The sequence below is a fragment of the Conger conger genome, chromosome 7 (assembly GCF_963514075.1).
Source record: "Conger conger chromosome 7, fConCon1.1, whole genome shotgun sequence".
Taxonomy (NCBI): domain Eukaryota; kingdom Metazoa; phylum Chordata; class Actinopteri; order Anguilliformes; family Congridae; genus Conger; species Conger conger.
In genome coordinates, this window is record NC_083766.1 from 19261787 (window position 1) to 19288013 (window position 26227).

A 26227-nucleotide genomic window follows, 5' to 3' on the forward strand; every position below is an offset into this window, starting at 1 on the left:
ACTCGCTAGCTAGCTAAATGAATATAACCAGAAATAGTCTAATAGTCCTTAATTAAAAGGCACTCTAATTTAAGTGAACCTAATGTTAGTCAAATATTTTAATTGACTTTCCTGGAGGTCAGCGGAGCAAACGGGTCACGAGTTTGGGGAGGGATAAGGGGAGTTGTCCTCGTTTGACGCATACGAGGAGAACATTCTCAGAGAACATCTTTAAAATGCTTACTTCTCCAAAATTAAAGAAAGGACATATAATACTTTTATCATGTTTCTTCGATGGCCCCTTGTGCAAATTGCATGTAAAAACCTACAAAGTGTGACTAACCACCATGTTACTCCTTTAACAACCACATTGGTTGGGATATTGAAGTGGTTATCATATACACTCAGTGCCCACTTTATTGCTACATCAATCTAGTACTGGTTAGGACCCACTTTTGCCTCCGGAACAGCCTGAATTCTTCAAGGCATGGATTCAACAAGATGCTGGAAGCATGCTTTATGACATGGTTTGGTATCCTGCTGGAAATATCCATTTGAATGCTGTGGCCAAAGAGAAGCAGCAATGATGTTTGAGCATGCTGTGGTATTCAAATGATGCTCATTTGGTATTTATGGGCCAAATGTGGATCAATGGATTCATTCCATTTTTGGTGATCATGTGCCCACTGTAGCCTCATAACTGACGGGGGTGGAACCCAGTGTGGGGGAGAAAGCAACAGTGGCTTCAGAAAACATTGACCTCTTTTTCACCACTTTGTTGTGTAGTGGATTTAATATTAAATGGATAAAAAATTACACTCAATAACCCATAATGACAATGAAAATATGTTTTTAGAAATATTTGCAAATCAAAAACTGAAATCTCATTTCATTTACATACTGTTAGTATTCAGACCCTTAATTTAGTACTTTGAAAAAGCCCCTTTGGCAGCAACTTTGAGACTTCTTGGGTAAGTCTCTATAAGCTTTGCACACCTGGATTTTATCCCACCCAGTTTATCCCATCCTTCCTGGCAGATCCTCTGAAGCTCCTTCAGATTGGGTGCAAAGCTGCCATCTTCAGGTCTTTCCAAAGAGGTTCAATGGGATTTGGTTGGGCCACTCCAGCATTGTCTTGGCTGTATGCTTCGGGTCATTGTCATGCTGATAGGTTCACCATCGTCTGAGGTTGTGTGCTGTTTGGAGTAGGTTTTCTTCAATCACCTCTCTGTATGTGGCTGCATTTATCCTGTCAATTCCGACCAGTTTCCCTGTCTCTGCTGCTTATGGGCAGTGCCTGGTGTTTGCGAGGCAGTGCTTGGAGTTCTGCCCAAAGAGTAAAATTTTTGTCTTATCAGACCAGATAATCTTTTTCCTCATGCTCTCGATCCTTTAAATGCCGTTTGGCAAACTGTAAGTGGGCTATCTTATGCGTTTTACACAAGAGTGGCTTCAGTCTAGCCACTCTACTATAAAGGCCTGATTGATGGAGTACTGCTTAGATGGTCGTCCTTCTGGTAAGTTCTCCCATCTTGCCTGGTTACTCACTTTGGCCAGACAGCCTACTCTAGGAAGAGTCCTGGTGGTTCCAAATGTCTTCCATTTCACAATTATTGAGGCCACTGTGCTCCTGGGATCACTGAAAGGTTTAGAAATTGTTTTATACCCTTTTCCTGAGTCAAGAGTTCCTTGGACTTCATGGCTTGGTTTTTTTTGTCCTGACAAGCAGTGTGAATTGTGGGACCTTAGACACACACATGTGTATATATCTAAACTATGTCCAACCAATTCAATTTGCCACAGATGGAATCCCAAGTTCTAGACACATCTCAAGGATAATTAAAGCAAACATGATGCACCTGACCACAATTTGGAGTTCCACAGCAACGGGTCTGAATACTTACTTTAGTTTTGGCTATTTTTATTAAATCTACAACACAATGAAGTGTACAACAAGTGAAGGGGTCTGAATACTTTCTGAAGCCACTGTATTTGTGTGAACAAGCATGTGTACCTCTTACTGAGCCTAATGAGTGTATCTGCTTGTTCCCAAGGCATAGCATATACAGAGGAAAGGCCAAGAGGTGCAGTATATATTGTGGTCCTCCATACTGTAGCTTACCATTGAACACTCAAATGACTCATTTACCCTAACAAATGGATGACAAAGACAGGGTTCAAATGACCTTGCCAAACCCCAATTACAAGCCTAAATATTTGGCCCATTCCATGCCAATTTCAGGAGGCTGCACCACAGCACCACTTGGATTTTTCTTTTTCTGTGTGTTGGTAGACAATTATGATATAAAATTCCTGAAAACTTGAACTGCGCACTCCATTTTTGTTTTCCTGGTAGAGCCATTTAAAATGTGTTGGGTAAGATGTGATTCTTAGAGTTCCATAACTGAGTAAGGAAAAGCCCTAAAATGCCTCAGAGAACATGCATCTACTTTCGTTCAGGAGATATTTGGCCTTAGAAATGCACTTTTTTTTTTACTGGGGACAAATTATGAGGCCTCGTGTCTCCAAAAGTAAACATATCTTCAGTGTCATTTTATTTATAAATGAGTCATCTGGGAGCACTTTCTATATAGTAGAAATATAGATAAACATGATACTAATAACATTAGCTGAGATATGCCCCATTTTTGGCACAGAAAGCAATGTCAGAAATTTCACTCAGCCCTCTACTTCAGATATGTTGCAGTTAGATCCTTAGATCCTTGTTTATACAACACTACCAACTACCATCCTAACTTCAATAGTCCATGGGTCATATCTCAGCTCTTAGTAACGTGTTTATCTTTACACAAAATGCTCTCAGATGACTCTAAATGACACTAAAACTACTTTTGGAGATAGACCCCCCCAAATGTGGTCCCTGGTGAGAAAAAGAACATTTTTAGGGCCAATTATCTCCAAATAAAATTAGATTCATGTTTTCCAATTCATACAAAAATATCCCTGCATACAAATTCACAAAGATTTATGGCTTTTCTTCACAAAGTTATGGACCTCAAAATATCACATTTCATGCCACAATGTGAGAAAAAACAGAGAAACAGAGAAAAATACAAGAGGTGTTGTGGTGCAACCTCCTGGAGTTGGCATGGAATGGCCAATTTCCAGATATTTATGGATTACGTACCTCCCAAAGCCTATTACAGCATCCCCATTCCGCAAGAGAGCAAACATACTTGTATTATCAAATCACTTCTATTGCTCATTTACCCACCATTTTTACCATATAGCCCACTATTTATTTCCATTAAAATACAAAAGTTCATGCCACCATAACTCATTTCATGTTGGTAATGCAACCAAGCTGTCACCTGGAGCAGGATTCCCATTACTTTCCTCTAATTTACTTAAATGGACCTCTAATCCGGTCCAGACCAGCCACTTTACAACACAAAGAAACAATAAATCAAAAAAACATTTTCATTCAGAAAACAACAGCTCAAATGCAAATAGAGTCTTTATTTAAAGTTAAAAGGTCAAAACAGAGCTCCAGAACAGATCAAAGTCCTCCAAGCAAGCAAAAACATGATTTTATTACAATGGGGCAAGCGGGACATCCTGACACAGAGGGCCAGGGTTTCTGATGTGGTATACTTGAAGTGTATGACCTTTGATGATCTCTGACAAGTATCTAAGCAAATCCAGCATGCACACAGACCCTCCCTTTCTCAAACTAATCTGCCCTAACCTTTCTGCCAAACAAAACAAACCAAGGATAGGTGTCACAGTCTCAAAATGGCTTCAAATGAAAAATGGCACATTTCAACAACAGATAAATGGGTCACTCAAAAATTGCCTAATGTAAGCTGTGACCCACGTTACATTTGTTTTAACCTTTGAAGTTGTTCACAGTTCTGTTTCTGTAAGGGGGGGAAATTGACATTACATTTTTATCATTGTCACCATTTTAAAAAATAATTTAAAACCATTTGTTTTGCTTTCACTCTGTCTCTGCGCCACACACATACCTCCTTTGTTCATAGTTTGCCATTCTCTCTGCCCCGTCATATCACTCAGTCCTTCCACCTTGCTCCTAATTTACCAATTGCATTAATAACTGCAGCATTTGGACAAACCCCGAAAAGACAAAAAATTAACCTCAACATGAAAACATTGTGTGGCGTATTGATATAAGGAAGCCGTCAAACTCACACCACATCCATTCCAGGCCACTTTGATTGCCTCCTCCAACACAAACCGTTTAACCTCCCAGCCCTAAAGGGCACTGAACCAGCCCTAGACCTGACCAGTGACGCTGAAATCGGCAACAAATCTTAACATCCAGCATTACTCCCACACGTTGCTTTATGCTAATATAAAGAAGAACAAGAAGAAGAAAAGTCTCCAAAATTCAGTGCAATTCTCTTCCTATTGGCCGTCTGCCACTCAGCTCCTTGGCTGTGAGGGACGGAGCTCTGAATATTGCCATGGCAATTCAGAGCGTAATACTAAGGTCAACAGACATCATTTATTATTATTATATCATTAATAATCAAAGATACCCTCTAACCTTAATGACCGTTTGTAATCCTTTCAGAGAAATAAGCCTTTCAGCATGCTGTGACCTGCCTGCTGTAGCAAGCCACACATTTCTTTATTTTCACATCTCTAAATGAAAAAAGAAAAAAAAAAAGTAAAGAAACCGTAACAGGAAAACATTTTTTTTTCCAACAAAAATGCAGCATTATTTTTATTTCGCACGTCCCTTAAAGGAGGTAAACTCATCAAAACCATCAGGATTAAACCTCTGGTGTCCGTCATAGCTCCATTTTGGGCGGGGCGTGACAGTGCCGTGTCTGGAGGTCAGGGCCTGGCATGTCCCCTAGTTGGCCTTTTGCAGCTCTCCGCTGGGGGGCAAACATAGACTACGCAGGTTCTTCTGAAGCACGTGGGCGTCAGCTGGCTCTATCCTCTTGTAGTAGTTCTTTTTCGTCTCCATAATTTCAAAACCAAACTTCTGGTAGAAATCGATAGCGGACTCGTTACTGATCTGCACGTGGCTATGGACAGAGGGAGAAGAGACATGGTGTGAGGTGCAGAGGCGTGTAGGCAGGCTGTTCCAAGGCCTGCACTTTAATGAAATTCTCTCATTAACACTAACACCATTAACAAGCAGATCTCTTACAGATAAATGTTGTCAAAGGTGCCATCTTTTTCGCAGATGTTCAACACATGGTTCAGCATCTTTGTCCCTGTGTAAAAACAAAACGTATACAACAGCGGTGGTGTGTGAGCTGAACATTGGGGAAGCACAAAACATTCCTTTGAACTGATCATTGATCTCAACCTGTTTTAATTCATTTTCCTTGATTAACAAGCATGCTGACGATCACACTAATTATTTGCCAAGTAATACACAGGTTCATCATATCGTGTCAGAGAGAATAAATCATAAAAAACTATTTCGAAAAATACTCAATACCCAAATTAGGCAGTCTCACAAGTAACCTAGGCCAAATACATTTATTTTTATTTGTATTGCAAAATTATGTAAATTTTATCAACATTATTTGCGAATACATGTGGACCTCTTGCTACTCTGCACTCACACTTGCTGGTTATGCTCAAAGCAAACACAGTAGACAAGAGTGGTGATCTTAGTGTACATTACTTATAGTGCTTAAAAGAGATTATTAACAGATAAATTGAATTTCCCTAAACATGATGTGAATAAGGTGCGTGTTACTCGGCAATTAATTCGTATGACGATTGGCACACTTGTTAATCAAAAGAACTTAATGAAAACAGGTTGAAATCAATGATCAGTTCAAAGGAAATCCTCACCAATTTTCAGCTCACCGACTGCCACTGGTAGAGATTGCATCAGTCCAGGAAACCCCCGGCGTATTTATTTGTTTCGTTAATTAGGAGGAACAGTGCCTAGTATGCTTGACTGGCCAAGAGGTTCCTTACTACTCTTTTCAAAAGCAGAGATCCTTCCACTAAATGCAAACCAGCCAAATCATGCCACACATACTCCAACATACCTATACCAAGTCTACGGTAGGGAGCCAGGCAGCCAAGGGTCATGATGTAAAGCCGTTTCTGATTCTGGGAGTGGTCTACTCGACAGCATACTGCTCCCACTGCGATGTCATTGAAGTACGCTGCAATACAGATGTCACAATTTGCATGAGGCAGTAAACCAAAGGAGACTGCCATAGAGAGCTTGTTTGGAACTTTGAAACTGGTGGCGCAAACACCAATTTAAAGACGCCTTTATTTATTTAAAATCCTCATATGAATATTACCTATTTTCAAACGCATTACTTTCATTGTATGAATACAAAACTTTTAAATTCACTGATGATCATACCAGCGGTCATCAGGACCATTATATTTGTCTATTTAGGCTTTCAAATGATATATATCCTTTCCAGTGATGAGCTATTCCTGGCTTTGAGTTTGCTGTGGTCATTCTTTAGAAAACAGAATTTCCACACAAAGTATTCATTAGCAGTATTTTATACTAGTAGAAGTATATTGGTAATATTTTAATTTCTCATTGGGAAACCACTTGTTTCAGTGTCTATGCCTCACAAAGAAAACAGGAAAAGTTTGATAATAACATTCAAAATCTGTGGCTGGCTCCCTATTTACAGGGTCACAAAGGTGTTTTTGTAAGGCTTCTGGCAGATTCCTAGAAATTGCATTGCTTACGCCAAAAGCTTTTGTGAACACAGCCTCTGAGCAGTCATGGGGGGGGGTTTAAAAATCTCTTCCCTCACCTAGTTTGGCCAGCTCGCCGACTTCCAGGACATCCTTGTAGAACTTGTGGTTGTAGCTGACCGGGAAGATCACCTGGTTCAGCCGCTGCAGCTGCTTAATGTTGTGAGGCGTGACGTCCCCCAGCTCAATCCGGCTACTGGAACAAAACCAAACTCTTTAATCAGACATATATGCCTAGCTTTCCATAAACACTGTGCAACATGTACGCACAAATCGCACAACAATATTTCACTCCACTGCAAAAGTAAAAAGTCACAATCTCTGTACAGCATACCAATACTCTCTAATAGGACTGGTGTAAAAAAAAAAAAAAAAAAAAAAAAATACTCATGAGTGAACAACAGTTGAAAGTCCCCGGGTCAATAACCAGGGATCCGTGCTCGTTATAGAAGCTTCTGTATTCGAATCCCTGCTTAGCCAGCCACCCCCTTTTAAGCCAGCATCAAGAAGGGTGGTGGGTATTTATAGGGCAACAGGGCCTCCACCAAGTACACAACAGCTGGAAAAGGGCTGTGTATCTCGACTGTCAGGGGGCACCCTGCCAATTTCGACAACATTCACGATGCTACAATTCCAGACCAAATCTGTCCCCTGAATTCAAGCTAAACGCAGGAAGTCCACGTGAAATCTAGCTTATCGGACCTTCTTGAATCAGCGACAGGTTGTTATTCCACATTGAATCAGAGCGCATATGGCTCAATTGACAGTTAACACAACTCACAGTTAACAACTGAGGTAAAATGTAAAGTTTCACATGTGTTAGGAAATAGTACTGAAACTGAAAATGGAGTCGTCATAGATTAACATGTTCTGTACATCCGTTGGAGTTCTCACTTCAGAAACCCAGAAATGTTGTTTGAGAGAAGTTTTTATTTAGTAGGAGGATAAGTGTCTCAAGATGGCACATCAAATGTTTACAGACTGTGCATGTGGACACTGGAATTTGTCAGCAAATATAATGTATTTGTGACACAGCCTTCACCATTACTCCAATGGGCTCTCTCTCTCTCTAAATGTACACTAAATCAATTACTGTAAAGCAAAGAAAGGTGGAGGAGGAAAAGACACAAATTAATTCAGTTAGCGGTAGCATGTTAGCGTTAACTAGATTATTTTCCCACATAATGGAATCAGGGACCCCACATAGCTCTAAACAGTCTTGTTCATGTTGGGTTTTGGGGAGAGATTTATTCCATCTTCTGTGAAATTCCACATTCCTTTACATTTAGTTTTTGAATCAAATTATATATATAGCACCCTTCATAATGCTTGGCACAGGGAGCCATCATTTATTTATTTGCCTCTGTAGTCCACAATTTGAAATTTGTAATAAAATAAATCACCTGTGGTCACCTGTTGTTAGATTTTAATGAAGGCAATTTTTATACATTTCGGTTTCAACAACGTAGAAATAACAGCAGTGTTTATACATAGCCACCGCCTGGATATTTTATTGTAAGGTTGTCCTACAAGTGATACTAAAACTCTTTGCATTTGAATGAATCTCTACAGGAATTGTGGGGTGGGACTAGATTCAGCTGTAAATTATGCTGCTACAGTATAGAACAAATTTGTTGGCTAAATGGCTTTAAGTCAGCAAGGGTCCAAGGTATCAAATGAGCCTAAAACCACCATCTGAAAAATGTTCCTGTAATAATTAACAATTAGTATCATATCTACTACATATCTGGCAGCAGCAAGGTGATTTGAAGCTCATTTGATACCTTGGACCCTTGATGACATTGCAAAGAAGCCAAATGCAAAGAGTTTTAGTATCGCTTGTTTTACAGATAATACTACCACCAAGAAGCTTCACAGTAGATCAGTTTCTCCATCTCCCACACTCCTCTTTGGATTGGCTTGCCTCCTTGTACCTTGACAACATGACGATGCAAACATAGCAACACAGCTACAGCATTCCTTCAGCAAATTACCTTGAATGTTCGATTGTCCTTAAGTCATAAATGCCCTTCATTTCTGACCTCAAACTCTCAGGTAAAAGTGACACCACACCCAGTGACTGTCAAGCCTGCTGGCAACCATACGGCCACAGGGCCTCATACACACAGGGCAGCAATAATTTACATCCTACAATGTGCTAGTGTAAGATCAGCACTCCTAATCAGAACAGGGTAAGTCCAACTGAACAACAGCAACAGTATCTAAGATGGCACTTATTTTAAAAGCACGGTAATTTGAGCCGCACCGATTGTTTCTTCCATTTTATGTTTTCAAGGTTATAGCTCCACACCATGTGAAATCTTAATTTGTGGAATCCGATGATTTCTATGATTATGTTTGCTCGGCAGTTTACAGCAAAACGTTTTAAACCCATAGTCCGAGCACAGGCAAGGGGTATGAGTTATTTGCAGCCTTAAGGACAACGTTCACACAGTCTTCTGTTCTCTAAGGAGCGCGTTCGGGGGTTCGAAAAAAACTGCCAGCTGGTATTCAGCAGCCAGCAGCCAAAATTCCTACCAAAAATGGGCTCACGTGATTAGTTTCCATATTGTAACATTACATTGAGCCAATTGTAAGAACAGTAGATGCGGTAAAATTATGAGTAGAAACATACGACAAATTAAACAGCCTTACGGACGTCAAGACATATAATGTACAGCAAAGTTAGATTTGAGTTCACCACACAACACCCGACAGTGATCATTATGGTGAGAAAAATGTCTATTTCAGTACCGTTATCAGGTAACTTGACTCGCCCACACACTCACTATAAAGTCCCCCCGTTTGTTCCTGTTAAGCATAGCTGCCTGACCATATCTTCAGCGACAAGGTACCAATATTTCAACAATGCCACGTACAAGTTAACGTTAGCTAGTCGAACTAACCACAATAAGGTTAAGCTTGATAATTGAGTTCCTTGAGCCAAAACGGGTCAACTTATAAGTTACCACCAAGCCATGTTTTGTTCAAGTCTCAAGTTCATGACCGACGAAAATATAAAATACTAAAGAACTTAGACACACAAAACGAAAGTAGCAACGTACGTGAATGTTCGAAAGCACATCGAGTCTTAAATGTAGCCAACTGTAACGACAGGCTACGTTCGGTACTAGTTAGCTAGCCAAACAGAAAGGCCGGTATTCTAACAATAAACGGGTGTTAACAATAATGTTAGTCAAAAATGAATCTGAATACCAACCCGTAAATTATAATAAAAAATCGAGATTTCCGACATACCGTCTGATATATTGAAGTAGCAAACGTTTGATTAACAAAGCATGTATTGCCTCGTCCGAGTTGGCTAACGCTAACATGCTACCGCTAACTTAAACCATTCGACTATGGAAACGTGGTCGGAGGTGAAGGAAAACAGAACAGAGGTAGCTCCTAGCGTACACGCAAGCTCTGGCTGATTAGTTATCTAACGCTGTTAGCTAAACTAGCCAACGCCATTTCTTTCAAGTGACACGTAGTTGCTTGCAGATGACATGAAAACACACTGCTATTGGCAGCAAAACATGCTAGCAAGTGCTGTCGTTAGCAAATTATTTTCTCCAACAGCAAAGCACATAGCTAGTAGTTAGCCAGATAGCTAGCTAGGTCGCTAGCACCAGTCTGATTTGCTAGACTAGGGGCTGCACTGGTATCACCTCCCCGCCCCCTCAAAGAAGTAGCTAGCTAATTAGCTAGCCAGTGGCTACAGTTTTAGGGAAAGGACTAAAAACTTTAACAATACTTCAGTACAAATGTGTGTCTCGACGGCACTGCTCACCCTTTCATATTGAGTAGAAGCTGTTCCCCGGATGATGTGTGAGTGAAGTTCGGAGTAGTTTACGGCCCGCTGCGGGGGAATTCGGATTGAGTTGAGCAGACTGCCTCCCCCTGTACACTCCACATGGACCAACCACTGCACTCCGTCACGGATCTGAAAGAGACGTCAACTCTGACCTCTCACTACCTCATGCTTCGAGTAAAACGTTGTCTTTTACTCTGGGAAAAAAGCCTGTACAACGGCGAAACGTTTTTACATTGTTATTGAATGGCTGTGTATACAGTTACCTAAATGATTAATGTTCTGGTTTCAAAATAAAATAAAATAAAAAAGACCGTGAACTTTGGCTTATATGGGATCATTTATCCAACACGAAACGTGTTTCCTTCGTCTAATAACCGGCATGAAATTGTACATGAAAATTATGATAACTGACAAATTACTTGCAAAATACTTGATATTTTGAGCTTCTATATAGCTATTATTTCACGATTAAAATTGTTAAGTCATGTGACCTCGAACCATCGAAATCATGGACATGTTGCTTCAGTTTTTGGCTGGCCTTCACACCACAAAATGTCTTCATTTGAGGAAGAGCAAATAAAGCTAATCCACCTCGGTTTATTTTGTATTTTGCTGATTGATTAAATAAACAAACGATTTGCAACAGAAAAGTATAATTTGATCGAATCATCATTTCCATATACAGCATTACAAAACTGTGAAATACTGATTAACAGTGCGCATGTACAACTATATAGTCTAATGCGCATGTGCTGTGAACCTGACTGTGGAGGACATTTCCCCCGACACCCCCCCCCCCCCCCCGAACAGTTTTCGTTTTTTATTTAGTTTAATCTACTTTTTATTCAACCACATCATAAAGTGAAATATGACCTTCGATCAATAATTTTGTCTTTACCTTGAATTAACGAACACTCTTGAAGTAGATTGCCAATGTTTTGACTTTACAGTTCCCTCCAATATGGCGGTTGTATGACGAGGTCTTGGAAAAACCAAGCTAGGTAATGTCTGATTGTAAAATCTCGAACCAAAGAGGGACTTGATTCAGTCAGTAGTCCTAACCGTCATTTAAGAAGATTTCGACTGCACCTGGTCCGGAGTTTAACACCACGTCAAATACATTTAATGAAAGCTAGTGTCATAGTTTATTTGAAATCAGTCGACATATTGGCTCTTCCAACCCAATACCTTCATTTGCTTGGAACTAAAATGGTGTCATCTTTCACCCAAACAAATTCCTGCTGCGCATGAGCAAGATCAGCTGACTATTTTGCTGTCGGGTTGCAGTACTGTCTCGGCGTTAGCTTGCTGAGGAAGTTGAACGATTTCTCCGTCATTCATTGAAAAGGTAATGATTCGTTTATTTACAGTAAACCTGGCAATTAGCGCTATTTGCATTTGTGAATATATCACATTATTGAATTTAGCGTCGAATGGCTTCACAAGAATGACTACGCTGAATATCGTCGTCAATAACGCTTGTCTATTTCAAGTCTGAATGACTGTAACATTAGTATAGTCAAAGTACAGCGATCTACATCACTAACGCTGTCTTTCTTTTAACGTTAGCAAACGTTAGTTAACACTGGAACTGTTGGCACACATAACCATACCTTTAAACGCTTTTTGAACTGCCTTGCGTTTCAGCTGAAGATTAACCTGCGGGCGCCATCTGAAGTGTCTTGGCCACTAAACCACTGCTAGCAATGGTTACTCCGTTGGTTTTATATTTTGATTAAGTCATCATTTTAATAATCCGAGTACACAATTAATATTGGATGTGGTTATAATAAAGGCCTGGTCCGGATGAATCGAAACTGGCAAGGGCTACATTTTGCATTGTGGTGCGCGTGACCAAAATCCTTCTTGGATTTGTTCTCTTTAAATAAATAGCTAATGTTAGCAGCCTGAAAACAGGACGTTGTACTCAAATGAGGTCGATTTGTAGATAAGCAGTAAATAAGCAGTAACAATAACGAGTAGCAGTAAATAATAAGCATTATTTTAAGTAACCGTTCATGGACATTGTAACCTGTGACGATCATGCTGAAGATGCACATCAGACCGATCATGTGACGTCAGCCCTCTGATACTGCATGCGCTTTTCAGAGGCGCTGCGTTTTTCAGCTCAGATCAAAGGTGTGTGAGTTAGTGAGCGAGCGAGCGTGCGTGCGTGTGTCTGTTTTGTTTGTTTGTTTGTTTGTGTGTGTGTGTGTGCGTGTGCGTGTATGTGTGAGAGCGAGTAGGAGATGCAGAGCGCAGTCAGACGACCTTCTCTGAGATGACCTTTTCTCTGTGTGTCTGCAGACATACAGGATGGATCCGTCCAAGCTACCACTAATTCGTGATGAGGAACGGGAGAGCCTGTTTGGATACGTGCATGGTGTTTCTGGACCTGGTCAGTACCCATGCTAGCAAGCAGAAAGTTAGAAACACTAACTGAAATATGAAGAGCTCTGAAACAAAAATTCCAACATAATGAATCATGGTAGGAAAGAGGAACTGAATTTTTAAAAAGCAGAACTTTTCAGCCTGTGTCTGCTGCTTGTTAATTTACACATTTAGGAGTAAGTAATTATTCATGTTTTTCCAGTCAAGGAGAGAACAGCTGACTGTTAGCAGAGTGTTGCCAGTTTATTTAGCTATGTGCTCACATGGCAAAAGAGGGAGGAGTCGTTCCAGACCATTGCCTTTCACATTGCACTGTGGAATTCCCTGACCTGCCTCAGTCGCTGTGTCCCAATCTTCCATGTTTGTCTGTTTTCCCAGTGGTGACAGCATCCAGCATGGCTGGGTCTGCTATGTATGAGCTGGTGCGTGTCGGGCACTGTGAGCTGGTGGGAGAGATCATCCGTCTGGAGGGGGACATGGCCACCATTCAAGTGTATGAGGAGACCTGTATCCTGCCTGTAATTCTGTATATGCCAGTACACACTTAAACCCCTGCCAGCCTGCATACCTGCATACAGCTGCATACCTAACGTATAATCTGCCTGCTGCCGGACTTCATACCGAAATACCTGTAGCAGCCTGCCACTACTTGGCTCAACCCCCATCTCTGTCCCCCGATCACGCAAAGTAAGGTTCTTCCATCTTGTCCATGTGAGTGTTTTCCTGAGTGCCTCGCAGCGGGTGTGTCGGTGGGGGATCCTGTCCTGCGCACAGGGAAGCCGCTCTCCGTTGAGCTCGGGCCTGGCATCATGGGATCCATCTTTGATGGGATCCAGCGCCCACTGAAGGACATCAACGATCTCACACAAAGCATCTACATCCCACGCGGTGTCAACATCGGGGCCCTTAACCGGGACCTTAAGTGGGATTTCTCCCCCTGCAAGAATCTGCGGGTGAAGAACACATTCAAGATTCACACAGCCCAGTATTAATGATACAATACATGATATTAGGTTGAGACCATTTTTAACCTTTTGCCCTCTGTTCTAGGTTGGCAGTCACATTACTGGGGGAGATATCTATGGCATGGTTAATGAGAATTCTCTCATAAAACACAAGCTCATGCTGCCACCACGAAACAGGGGAACCGTGACCTATGTGGCTCCACCCGGGAGCTATGACATTTCGGTGAGCACCCCCCAACTGTATAGTGTACATTCTGTAATCTTTTCAGTTATGCTCAACGGAAGTTGCTTTGAGATATGGTTGTTTCTAGAAATTATTTCCACCATTATGAGTTGCTGGAATCCTCACGGTAAAATCCGGAATGAATTGCCAGCCGGGTTTACTTAAAGGGATTGTTCACGCATAATGTTTCAGTTTAATTAGTTTATATTTTCAGTTACCGGATACCTGACCTGAAAAGCGAGGGTGTACAAGCTGCAATGGATTTACTTGTGTATTTTCTTGCTTTAGATCAATGCGCTGTACCTAGATTGTAAAGGTTGTCACAAACTTAAATAAATCTATAATTTTCATTATACAGATAAAATGCCTGGGCCAATCAACAACATATGATAGGACTTAAATTATAAATATGTGTGTGCGTGCGCGCACTGATATGTGACATGTGGCTGTCAGGATGTAGTGCTGGAGCTGGAATTTGAGGGGGTGAAGGAGAAATTTACCATGGTCCAAGTGTGGCCAGTGCGACAAGTGAGGCCAGTCACTGAGAAGCTTCCAGCCAATCACCCCCTGCTGACTGGTCAGAGAGTGCTGGATGCACTTTTTCCGTGAGTATTGATTTGTCTCACTTTTTTTCTGTCCCCCTATGCCTTCCAGTCCCGTTCTGTTCCTGTTCCTATCCTCCCTTTCTCCTTCTTTCTAAAATTAAAAGGTAGCTTTTTGGGGAGAAGGTGGAGACTATCTCAAATGGAAATGTTTACTATTGTGACATCCCATCTCAGACACAAGGCCGGAACTCAGGGGCATATTCAATCTGAAAACATTTTACTACATTTTGTTATGGTTTCTGTGTTGAACGATATGTTTACTCCCAACGTTTTACAACAGGTTTTCGGGTATGTTTACTCCCATTTGGTGGGTGTGCCGGGGGTGTAGCCCGAATCAGTAATCATGTACGCCTATGCCAGAGAACACCTTCTCAGTCCGCCCACGGTTTGCAACAGGATGTTCAGCGCGCTACCTTTCTGTTTAAATAAACATTTTGCTACGTTTTGTCGGGGCTGAACGTGGCCCAGATAAAAGGACAACGTAATTAGCATCACTCCGTCAAAACCATGCTCGTGCATAAAATAATGGATGACGGCAATAAAAAAACACAATGTTCAGGTCTGTCACTTTGTTTAGCTGTCACATGTTTTTCGTCATTTCGCAAACCCGGGGTACCCCGATGGTGCCCGAGACTCTGACTCAGAAGGATGGCGTTTATTGCCTTTCCAAGATGGTATGAATACTTTTTTGCAGACATTTCAGCCTTAAGATGGTTTTTCCTTGTTTGCTGGTCTTCCTAATCATCATATTTAAAATTTCACTTCCACTTCCAATTTCACATTTAGTAATGTGTCCTAGAAGTGGAATTGTTACTCAATTACTTGACTTCTCAAATGTCATAATTCTGCTATTGCACATATCTATGTACACTCAGTGAGCACTTTTATTAGGTATTTAGTAGACTTATTTTTATTATTAGCCAATCTACTTAGAGGTTTGCCGCATTGGGTGTTCAGAGATGCTCTTTTGCATACCACTGTTGTAATGCATGGTTATTTGCATTACTGTCAGCTTCAACCAGTCTGGCCCTTCTCCTCTGACCTCTCTCATTAACAAAGCATTTCTGCCCACAGATGTTTTTTGTTTTTCCCACCATTCTCTGCAAACTCTAGAGACTGTTGTGTAGGAAATTAGCATATTCTAAATCCATCCTGTCTGGTACTAACAATCATTCCGCGGTCAAAGTCACTTTGATCCCATTTCTTTCCCATTCTGACATTTGGTCTGAAAAACAGCTGAACATCTTGACCATGTCTACATGCTTTTATGCATTTAGATGTTGCCACATGATTGGCTGATCAAATATGTTGGGTTGGCTCATGTCACCCCACTCCTCATTGGCCTCCACGCATCCGCTTCAAGGCCCTAGTGTTGGCATTCCGGGCTGCTAAGGGGACTGCCCACCTTACATACAATCCTTAATCGCTCCCTACTCCCCAGCTAGACCACTCCGGTCTGCCAGCTCTGGTCGCCTTATGGTTCCCCCACTACGAGCACCTGGGGCTCGAGCTGCACGTTCACGCCTGTTTTCCGTTCTGGTTCCTCAGTGGTGGAAAGACTTGCCTACCCATGTCAGGACATCAGAATCCCTCCCTCTATTTCGACGCAGACTAAAAACACACCTTTTCAAACTGTACCTTAGTCCTCCCTCCTGAAAAGGGTACCACTGGCTTTTGCTTTGTAAGTCAACGTTAGTTTGTGTTTGTAGTTGGGCATATAAAATGCATGTGTGATTCTAGAATATATGGTTTGTCTACACAGGTGTGTGCAGGGCGGCACCACTGCCATCCCAGGGGCTTTCGGATGTGGTAAGACCGTGATCTCGCAGTCCCTTTCCAAATACTCCAACAGTGATGTCATCATCTATGTAGGCTGTGGAGAGCGTGGGAATGAGATGTCTGAAGTCCTGCGAGATTTCCCTGAGGTCAGTAATATTCCCCCACTGTATTCACTCTGTCCCAAAGTTAGCAGTGATGGGACCAAAATTAAGAATTTACAGGACCTTTTATTTAAAGCACTGTACGTGTATTTTAAGGTTCCATTTAAAATTAATTAAGATGAACATGCAAGACTATCACTTGTGGTTTGTCTGTTTTTCTGTGGCAGTTAACCGAATGTATCTTTTGGCATAATGTTATTGGTAGTATGGATATTATAAGTTAGATATTATAAATTGGGATGATTGACAGTTTGGATGTTATGGGTCGGTTGACAACATTGATGGTGTTATCACCCCACAGCTGACGATGGAGGTTGATGGCAAGGTGGAGAGCATCATGAAGAGAACAGCTCTGGTGGCCAACACCTCAAACATGCCTGTGGCTGCCCGAGAGGCCTCCATCTACACAGGTGTAGTACACAACCAATTGCAGAGCAGTATACATTCAGATGAAGCCAATCACAGGCAAGTATGCATTTAGATGAAGACAGTCTCAGGTCCTTTTAAAATTAAATGAAACCAGTCTCGTGCCTGTATGCATTCACATTAAGCCAACCGCAGGGTGGTATCCATTCACTACCCAGGAATCGCATCTTGACATAACAATGTAAATATACAAGCAGCTAGTCAAAGATTACACAGGTGAAAGCATGTCACTTGCTTTTGCAATGCTTGTTAAGGACTCATTTGCTTAGTGATAGTTCTGGTAGTTATTGTGGGAATGAATGTAGTGTTTGCTCAGTTGTGCCAAAAGTATGGGATTCCATACGTCCAAACATAATATTACATGCTATCATTAATGTGTGTGTGTTCCTGCAGGGATCACCCTGTCTGAGTACTTCAGGGACATGGGCTACAATGTTAGCATGATGGCAGACTCCACCTCACGATGGGCGGAGGCACTCAGGGAGATCTCTGGAAGATTAGCGGAGATGCCAGCTGGTGAATATACTTAACCATTACAGCATGTCCCGGTGCCTCTGTAAAACAAATTCCTGGCCTGCAGCCGGGACTCCTTTCCTCAGTGCTACAGACAGCTTATAAATGTCTAATTGGCATTGTGCTTATGTGAGAAGAAATGGAAATGTGAAAAACGGTGTTTTACAACACCTACCTTTACAACATCAGAAGTAGCAGAGCAATGTAGAAGATTACATTTGAATGAAAGGCAAATACTGCATAAAAATCTGCATAAAGCTTGCTTCAGATTTTCTATCTTATTTCCACATGGCGGTTACAAACATATTTGTTTCACTTGGGAGTAAAAAAAACAAAGGTTTGGTTGTATTTCCAGTTTACCTAAGCTGAAGAGTGTATTATACTTCCAATCTAGTGTACAAAGGACCATACACCCCTACAACTATTTGCTCTAACTAACTCAGTGCAGTGCGCAGCAACACCATTCTGGTCATTCCATCGGGCAGTGACTTCCATTTTGTGTTTTGTTTGTGTCCATAGACAGTGGGTATCCTGCTTACCTGGGCGCCCGCCTGGCTTCTTTCTATGAGCGTGCAGGCCGAGTCAAGTGCCTGGGGAACCCAGAGAGAGAGGGCAGCGTCAGCATTGTGGGGGCGTGAGTACTCTGCTCCACCAGCAGGTGGCACCCGCTTCTCTTCCTCACCTTTTCAACTTTTCAGGAAAATTGCTTGGCATCAGGAGAGAGAGAAGATTTCCAGCTGAGCTCCAAGTCATTGTGTTACTTTAAGTAAAGCAAGAGGTGGGGCGGGAATGAATCCGTGGAGGATACAAAAAGTGAATGCATAAATCGCTAGTCACTTGAAGCTGCACGCTTTTATGCATAGAGGTTCTGTTTTATATGTCCAGTTTACTCTTCTAGAGTTTACTGTCCTAGTCGGACTGATTTAATTTAATTTATTTATTTTTAATTGAAATTGTAATTGATTGTAATCTTTGAAATAACCCAGTTCATCTGTACAGTAGAGCCTCGTCAGACCAGGGTACAATATCATCTGTCTCTGTCTACTCAGTGTATCGCCCCCTGGTGGTGACTTCTCAGACCCTGTGACATCAGCCACTCTCGGAATTGTGCAGGTATTACACACACATTTCTTATTTTTCTGCAGAGTTGCTTGTAAACAACCAAAGTGTAGATTGCGTAGATATTTGAGCTCTGCCGATTCCCTTCTCTAAGGTATTTTGGGGTCTAGATAAGAAGCTGGCTCAGCGGAAGCACTTCCCCTCGGTTAACTGGCTGATCAGCTACAGCAAGTACACGCGTGCGCTGGACGAGTACTACGACAAGCACTTCCCCGAATTTGTGCCTCTGCGCACCAAAGCCAAGGAGATCCTACAGGAGGAGGAAGACCTGGCTGAGATCGTGCAGCTTGTCGGCAAGGTGAGGCTGGAACTGGCATTGCTGTTTAAGGCTGGGACAGTTTGTGTGATGAGTTGTCTTTATTCCATTGTTCTGTCACAAAAATAGCTAGCCTAGCATTTCACATGCCCTCCCATTCTCTGTCGTTTCGGTTAAAGGCGTCACTTGCTGAGACGGACAAGATCACCTTGGAAGTTGCCAAGTTGATCAAGGATGACTTCCTGCAGCAGAATGGTTACACTCCTTATGACAGGTGAGCACAGCAGCTGCACCTCCTATAAAACTTGTTTAAACCTCCATTCAGTTGAGAAACTTTTTTTTGGTATTCAATGCATATTCGGTTAATACTCAGAGCTGTGTATACTGTTACGCACCTGTCTTACTGGCAGTGACCGGTCTATAGCACATCTTCCGAGTCTGGGGAGCAGAGCAGTGGTGAACTTTGATCCCATTGGCACTCACTCCTTCTCCAGGTTCTGTCCTTTTTACAAGACGGTGGGCATCCTGTCCAACATGATCAGCTTCTATGACATGGCACGGCACGCGGTGGAGACCACGGCGCAGAGCGACAACAAGATCACCTGGGCCATGATCCGCGAGCACATGGGAGAGATCCTCTACAAAATCAGCTCCATGAAGTTCAAGGTACAGCGCCGCTTTCTGTATGCTTGTGCTGGCTTTCTGTATGCTTGTGCTGTGCCTTAACCTGCACTGAGCTTTGAATAGAATATCTGTGTTTCGATGACCATTGTTGTACTGTGCAGGACTCACACAGCTCTTGCCGTTTCAGGACCCTGTGAAGGAAGGAGAGGCCAAGATCAAAGCAGACTACTCCCAGCTCCTGGAGGACATGCAGAATGCTTTCCGTAGCCTGGAGGACTAAGCCCTAACCTTTGACCTCTGGCCCTACTGTAGTATAGTGCGGTGTTGCAGTCCTCCCCCCTCCTCCCTCTCCACTCCAACTCTTCATTTGTCTTTCCGTGTTCTGCAGTATTTCAGAACCACAGAACCACATTCCTACTCTTGTTTGTTGTTGTGATGTGTATGGTGATTATTGAGGTACTTGTATGACCCTGGCTCTCTCCCTTCCTGTATGTTTTGCTGAGTTTTGGAGGGGGGGGGGACTTGTGCCTGCTCAATCTCCCAAAGCGGAGGATGAAGGGAAAGACTAGTGCACAGTGGAAAAAGCCCCCTACATTGATCCTCCCAGAACCTGTGCTGTAGACCCCAAGAAGTTGGTTCTCAACCTTCTTTAAAAACACCTGGGACAGCAGTTAGAATCATGGGACAGAGCCATTCTATATTTATTCCAGACAGATGAGGCATAACTGTATTTTGAATGTGTTCTGCTGTATTTTGAATTGTTTTTCTGCTTTATTATCATGTTTGTCCTCTGTTTCGTACCAACCTGTGATGTGTTTGAAATCCAGAGAATAAAACCAAGAGGTCACTCTTGCACACTATTCCAAAGTGCTCCTGAGTTTATGTAGCTAATGAAATGAGTGAAACTACATCATTTTACTGGTGTAAACCGCACATGACATGACTGAATATCGGCAGGTGTATACACGCATCACTTCCTGCCTTATCCAGAATTACACAACATACTGCAATGTATCATTGATAAAAATTTCAAAAGTTTGTGTGCACTGGTTTACTGAGACTTTTCTCATTGACTTATCAGCCTCCTTTTCTGTTGTTGTCTTCTGTGTATTGTCCTTTTAAAACATAGCAAGATGTGTTTATCCAGCCACATGCTAATTTAATTGCTATTTAAATTACTTGTAACTGAGGATCACACTAAAATATAACTTGGCGTGATTCAAAGCAGGTTATATGGTGTTGAGATTGTATTGGGTGATGCTGCATATTATCAGTTTATTCTCTCTTCTGTAACCCCCCCCTCCCTTTTCGTTCCAATAATTCCCAGAAGGCTTCAATGTTATTTCAGTTTTATTTTTCTTTAGGAACAGATCTCTCTGCATCTGGGCCAATCAGAGTTGAACACATAGAGCATTCATAGAATTAAAAACAAGTATTCACAACATTGGTAAAACCGTACATGCAGATTATATTCACAACACTATTGATCACAAAGCTTGTCTTGCCAATGATCCTCTCGCCTAGACTTTATGCTTCATACTGTATGCATGGGTACAGCGGGTGGGGGTGTTCATGGGTGGGACAGGAGAGCAGGGTGTGGAGTTGGTCCCTCAGAGGGATGTGAAAAATGTTGTGGGCAGTCGTAATCAAATTGGGGAAGGAATAAGCAGGGATCCAGAACTGGGACCCAGAAACAGCCAGAGGTCAACAGTAATCATATCAGTCCATACATTGATCATTATGTTAATGGGAATCTTCGGTTCCTTTTGTTTTACTATGCACTGGAAGAGGTGTCAATCTGACCCAGTCCACTTTGCATCATGACTATGCCTACAGTGTGAGTTTCAGACAACAGAGCCACTACCGAGCCCCTCCAGTTAAACGGGGTGAGTCACTGGCTGAGTTCCGTCATGCAGGTGTGTTCTCCAACCTGTACAAACACACCAAACAAAAGCACAGTACATATGATCCATCAGTCAAGCAAACCATTTGCTGTAGAATACATCAAGAAATACTCACATTAACTCAAATTCTTGTAATTTGGTTGATTCCAGTAATTCATTGTAAATGAAAAATACTCACAATGGGCCTCATACAAGAACATTTTTGTATTCTTATCATTAATTTATCTTCTTTTTTTCATATGAAGGGAGTGTGCCACAAAGAATTCAACAAACGCTCCTAGCTTCTAAGAACTGTTCTAAGCACGATGAAACCCCACCTCTTCTTTAATATGCGCATGTGCATGAGAAATATGAATTGGCATTGCCATTTCTGGGGCGCCAATTAAAAAGGTTAAAGAGCTTCTTTGATGCACCTGCCCACAGCTCCCTCTTTATCTTCCACACCACATGCAACAGAGTACTATAGGAGATCACCAGCTGGGGAAGAGGAATTTAACTCACTCAATGACAACTAGAGGTCCTTGGATGACTGGAATATTGTGATCTAATGCAGAGGGCAGCCCACAGACTTAAACTTACCTCTGGTAGGCTGAAGATAATTGTCTCCTACATCATACTCCTGGGCCCAGTTGGCTAGCAATACATATAAGACTCAGATTGGGAATTTATCAGTCTTAGGGCATGGCTTGTACTGTATTGTACTACCGACAGCTTGACTGAGCCACTTCTGAGTTTGTCCGAGTTCTTGACATGGTTTTTAATTTCCCTGTTTTTTTAAAAATTATTATTTGATTGTCTCTTGAATTAGAATAATTTCATCATCGGTCAAACTCACAGTTGTTAACCCTTCAGGAGTGTAGCAGGGACATTAAGCATTGATCACATGATGTCATACTTCTTTCTGTGGTGTCACATTCACACAAGCACACTCACCCACGGGTCACCTGCTCCTGTCTATCTTATTCTGGGGTGGGTTCTGGAGACTGTCACCAGATATGAAGGGGTGGGGTGGGGGGATAAGGGACAGACGACTGCATGGGTACATGCCAAATCACACACTCAGAACAGTAACTTATATTGGAACTAAAGTGACTGTGAGACCCTGCTGGGAAAGGAAACTCTAACCCCTGACTTTCAGATGACCCTTGACATTACCATGACCCACTCCTCACCCCCCCCCCCCCCCCCCCCTCAAAACTTCTTTCAGGCTCCTAAGTGAAATCTCACCTGATCAGGACCTCACTGCCATCACTTCTGCAGACAGTTTAGCTTATCTCGAAACTGTGTCAGAAGGAGGGCAACAAGCCCGATGGCCACACCCACTGCTGCCACTGTCACGCCTATTATAGTTCCCACAGACTCCTCCATCACTTGCAAACCTGAGGAGAGAGAGGGAGTCAGCCCAGAGCAGCATTTTCCATCCCAAGCTTCAGTCTCATCTATATTCTTTACAAGATTGGGTTGGTCAATTTTGCCATAGGCAGGAGCATTCATAGTGAGCTTACAGGTCACCTATGTAACCTGTAAGCTCACTAGAATGTGTATGTTCCCTTAAGTTGAAGCAGCAAAGTAGCTAGAAATATTCATGGAACTTGATGGGCACAAAGGCAGGCATTCACAATTGGGTGTGGTGATTGATCAAGATAAATGGCTGTCCCTTCGTGGTTGAGTTATGGTAGTTGTGCTGGTGTTTTTGCATATCCTGAGCTGAGAATGATAAGATTCAAACTGACATTTATGACAAAAATCAGTTAGTGTTATAAATATGTTGTTTATCGGACACTAAATATTTTGGAATCTTTGAAGTGCAATATCTCAAAACTACTCAAGACATACACTCATCACTTTATTTGGAACACCTGCATACCTACTTATTAATGTGATTATCTAATCAGGCAATCGTGGCGGCAGTGAAATGCATAAAATCACGCAGATACGGGTCAGGAGCTTCAGTTTGTTCACATCAACCGTCAGTATAGGAAAAAAATGTGATCTCATTGATTTTGACCATGGCATGACTGTTGGTGCTAGACAGACTGGTTTCCTCAGAAAAACAAAAAACATCCAATGAGCGGCAGTTCTGTGGACAGAAACGCCTTGTTGATGAGAGACAGAGGTCAATGGAGAAGGGCCAGACTGGTCGAAGCTGACAGGAAGGTGACAGTAACGCAAATAACCATGCATTACCATAGTGGTATGTAGAAGACCATCTATCAACATACAATGCCTAAAACCTCTTTATTGGATAGGCTACAGCAGAAGACTTAACAAGTCTTCAATAATTACCTAATAAAATGCTAACAGAGTGTAGATATAACCTTCTAATTGTCAGCTCACGATAATGCAAATCTGAGTAAAAGCTTATGTGCAGATATGTGAACTGCCCCATATATGTGTGTTGTTTGTGTGTGTTATTCTATGTTCAGTGGGACAGCGGATGCAGACCTCATGGAGCTTGGATTGGTCACCCTCACAAGGAAATGAACTCATCAAACACTCACCCAGGTCCTCACGAATGCTAAGCTTGGTGCCAGAACCCTGCAGAGTAGAGCCATCAGAGACGGTGAGGACGCACAGATAGACCCCGCGGTCCTCAACAGAGACGTTGCGCAGCATCATGGAGAAGTCTCCATGCCCTAAGTCCCCGCAAAGGAAGGCCCGGTCAGCAAACCTGTCCTCAGACGTCTGGTTCCCTTCCAGCACAGTGTGCACACTCTCAGACCTCTGGTGGATCCAGTGTATCACCACCCCCTCGGGATCAGCGTCTTTCAGCAGGCAGGAGAACTTCACATCTTCCCCTTCCACTGCCTTCTCCTTTGGAGGGTGCTGTTCCACCATCGGACCCGTCGCCTCCTCCTCCACCTCCTCCTCAGAGACTGCCGGGGTTGAGTCATTGCTGCTTTGCTCTGGAGTGGACAGTGCTATCTCGGGCCCATCTGTCATGGGGCCAGCAGTCAGGGGGTCAGAGGTCGCCTGAACAGGAGTAACGACACTTTGCACCGTGGCTCCATCACAGACCAGACAGAGAGAGAGCAGTCCTCCTGCTGCAGAAAAAAAGAGATTCTGTCACTATCATTAATGAAGTCAACCAAAGAAGAGTGAAGGAACAGGGGATACAGGGAGAGACACAAGAAGGAAAGAGTGGCTTCCATTCTCAGCAGAGATCCATCACAAAGCATAAAAGTCAATACAGCACTTTGAACATTCACTCCACGTACAGAACTCGCAGTAAACTATCCTTTTTTTATTTTGATCCCTAATATTTAATCCATATACATAATTCATAAAAAATATTGTGCAATTAATTATTACAAAATTAATTAATAACAAATAAAGAAAATATCAGTAATTACAAGCAGAAGGTATACACACCAATACTAAGTAATCAGTGGTTACAAGAAAAAACTTATCAGAACTAATTAATAAACAAAAAACGATATAATTATTACACAATTCAGAAATACACACAGATCAATACTTACACATAGGTCATAAATAACAAACAATGACAGTCATGAAGAATTCCCAACTATAAATAATGATCAAATGCTGTATGCAGTGACACTTTCAGACCATTGCTTTTATTTATGAAGCATTAGAACTTAAATCTTCTTGAAATAAGCACATTTTGTATAATTCTACTGTTAAGATTATGATTTAATTTCTCATTTCATAACTTTGAGACAGGATTAACTGAAGTAGCACAATATCTACATGGGATTTATTTAATACAATGTAACTGGGGATCACTATGTCAAGCAAATGTAATCTGCTATATTCAATCCCCTAATGTGAGCAGTTAGCATTATACATATGTACACACATGCAAGCATACGCACACACACACACACACACACACACACTCACACACATACACACATACACACTCACAAGGCTGTTAACTAAAAATAAGTGACGGGCAGACTTTCAGAGCAGTGACACTAAATCCCCAGTCTAAAATTAGAGATACAAAAGTCACATGGATTAAAGTATCAATGTGCTTCTGACACATAGAAGAGCTTTACAAACTGTTCATGAGAGGAGGAATTATTCATACTGGTATGAGTAATGTTAAGTCTAACTGCATTTGTCCCATAACAAAGAACATTTCACACAGAGAGAAAACACACACACACACACACACACACACACACACACACATACCGATGCACGCAGACACACACATACTCACTGCATTCGCTGTGTGGTCTGCATAGATGAGAATGGATGTAAAGATACAAATATTCCAATGGAATATTTTCGCCATTGCCGCATGGCAAGTCTGTATTATTATTTGCTGCGTCTAAATGTAGCAAGCGCTTTGACAGAAACAAAATGAAAAATGACAACTGTTGCAGATCCATGCGGGAGTGAAAGATGATATGTGAAAGTGAGGGAAACACGGAGAGCAGACCAGAGGGGCCAGAGAGACAGAGAGAAACATAAATAATGACTATTCAATACATTCGGTGGTGTGAATATAGTATAACGTGTTGTTAAGTTGAGAACACTTCTTTTGGCTGTATTTCCCACCAGTTGGCAGCAGATTCATTCAACTCTGCAGCACTCTGCCTCAGAGTTAAGCAATGCACATGCCATGCAGGTGAGAAAGCATTCTTACCTATGACTGTGGCGAGCAGCAGGTGAGTGAGGCTCTGTGCAGATTGAGAGAGAGAGAGGGGGCCCATGGCAGTCCTCGATCTGGGAAGCACTGGAGAAAGCGGGGGAGGGGAAGCACACTAAATCCAACCCCCGATCACATTTCCAGCGCGTGT

The 26227-nt window shown here is 42.1% G+C and overlaps 3 protein-coding genes across 6 annotated transcripts; 1 reads left to right on the forward strand and 2 right to left on the reverse strand.

Annotated features, from left to right (window-relative positions):
• Nucleotides 1–3439: 3439 nt before the first annotated feature.
• On the reverse strand, nt 3440–11699 carry naa50 (N-alpha-acetyltransferase 50, NatE catalytic subunit). Of its 4 annotated transcripts, none has more exons than XM_061249209.1 (6): nt 11385–11699; nt 10463–10615; nt 6729–6862; nt 5988–6107; nt 5126–5192; nt 3440–5000 (listed from the first exon to the last, which is right to left on the reverse strand). In XM_061249209.1, the coding sequence occupies exons 2-6, from the start codon at nt 10468–10470 to the stop codon at nt 4823–4825; spliced, it is 507 nt and encodes a 168-aa protein (XP_061105193.1). In that variant the 5' UTR covers nt 10471–10615; nt 11385–11699; the 3' UTR covers nt 3440–4822. The 4 variants fall into 4 exon arrangements, with proteins under 4 accessions (XP_061105193.1, XP_061105190.1, XP_061105191.1 ...); XM_061249206.1 differs by having other exon boundaries at nt 6729–6865; nt 11385–11697; XM_061249207.1 differs by lacking the exon at nt 11385–11699 and having other exon boundaries at nt 6729–6865; nt 10463–10625.
• Nucleotides 11544–20408, forward strand: LOC133133155 (V-type proton ATPase catalytic subunit A). The gene is made up of 15 exons (XM_061249204.1): nt 11544–11834; nt 12794–12884; nt 13256–13384; nt 13616–13830; nt 13928–14065; nt 14519–14670; nt 16433–16595; nt 16912–17020; nt 17430–17552; nt 18069–18183; nt 18599–18662; nt 18763–18966; nt 19104–19198; nt 19419–19590; nt 19736–20408. The coding sequence occupies exons 2-15, from the start codon at nt 12803–12805 to the stop codon at nt 19826–19828; spliced, it is 1854 nt and encodes a 617-aa protein (XP_061105188.1). The 5' UTR covers nt 11544–11834; nt 12794–12802; the 3' UTR covers nt 19829–20408.
• A 477-nt stretch (nt 20409–20885) lies between these two features.
• si:ch211-137i24.12 (Immunoglobulin superfamily member) lies at nt 20886–26227 on the reverse strand. The gene is made up of 4 exons (XM_061249838.1): nt 26074–26227; nt 23954–24496; nt 22680–22831; nt 20886–21478 (listed from the first exon to the last, which is right to left on the reverse strand). The coding sequence occupies exons 1-3, from the start codon at nt 26138–26140 to the stop codon at nt 22701–22703; spliced, it is 741 nt and encodes a 246-aa protein (XP_061105822.1). The 5' UTR covers nt 26141–26227; the 3' UTR covers nt 20886–21478; nt 22680–22700.

Bases quoted from the DNA above. Each gene is read 5' to 3' on its own strand.
- si:ch211-137i24.12 (XM_061249838.1), bottom strand. From the start codon at position 26,140: ATGGGCCCCCTCTCTCTCTCTCAATCTGCACAGAGCCTCACTCACCTG. The intron at 24,497-26,073 runs GTAAGAATGCTT...TTTTTTCTGCAG, and splicing joins GCTGCTCGCCACAGTCATAG to CAGGAGGACTGCTCTCTCTC. The intron at 22,832-23,953 runs GTGAGTGTTTGA...CTCTCTCCTCAG, and splicing joins TAGCATTCGTGAGGACCTGG to GTTTGCAAGTGATGGAGGAG.
- naa50 (XM_061249205.1), bottom strand. From the start codon at position 10,004: ATGTTAGCGTTAGCCAACTCGGACGAGGCAATACATGCTTTGTTAATC. The intron at 6,866-9,927 runs GTATGTCGGAAA...GTTTTGTTCCAG, and splicing joins CTACTTCAATATATCAGACG to TAGCCGGATTGAGCTGGGGG. The intron at 5,193-5,987 runs GTATGTTGGAGT...GTTTTTACACAG, and splicing joins CTACCGTAGACTTGGTATAG to GGACAAAGATGCTGAACCAT.
- LOC133133155 (XM_061249204.1), top strand. From the start codon at position 12,803: ATGGATCCGTCCAAGCTACCACTAATTCGTGATGAGGAACGGGAGAGC. The intron at 14,066-14,518 runs GTGAGCACCCCC...TGTGGCTGTCAG, and splicing joins CCGGGAGCTATGACATTTCG to GATGTAGTGCTGGAGCTGGA. The intron at 14,671-16,432 runs GTGAGTATTGAT...TTGTCTACACAG, and splicing joins GTGCTGGATGCACTTTTTCC to GTGTGTGCAGGGCGGCACCA.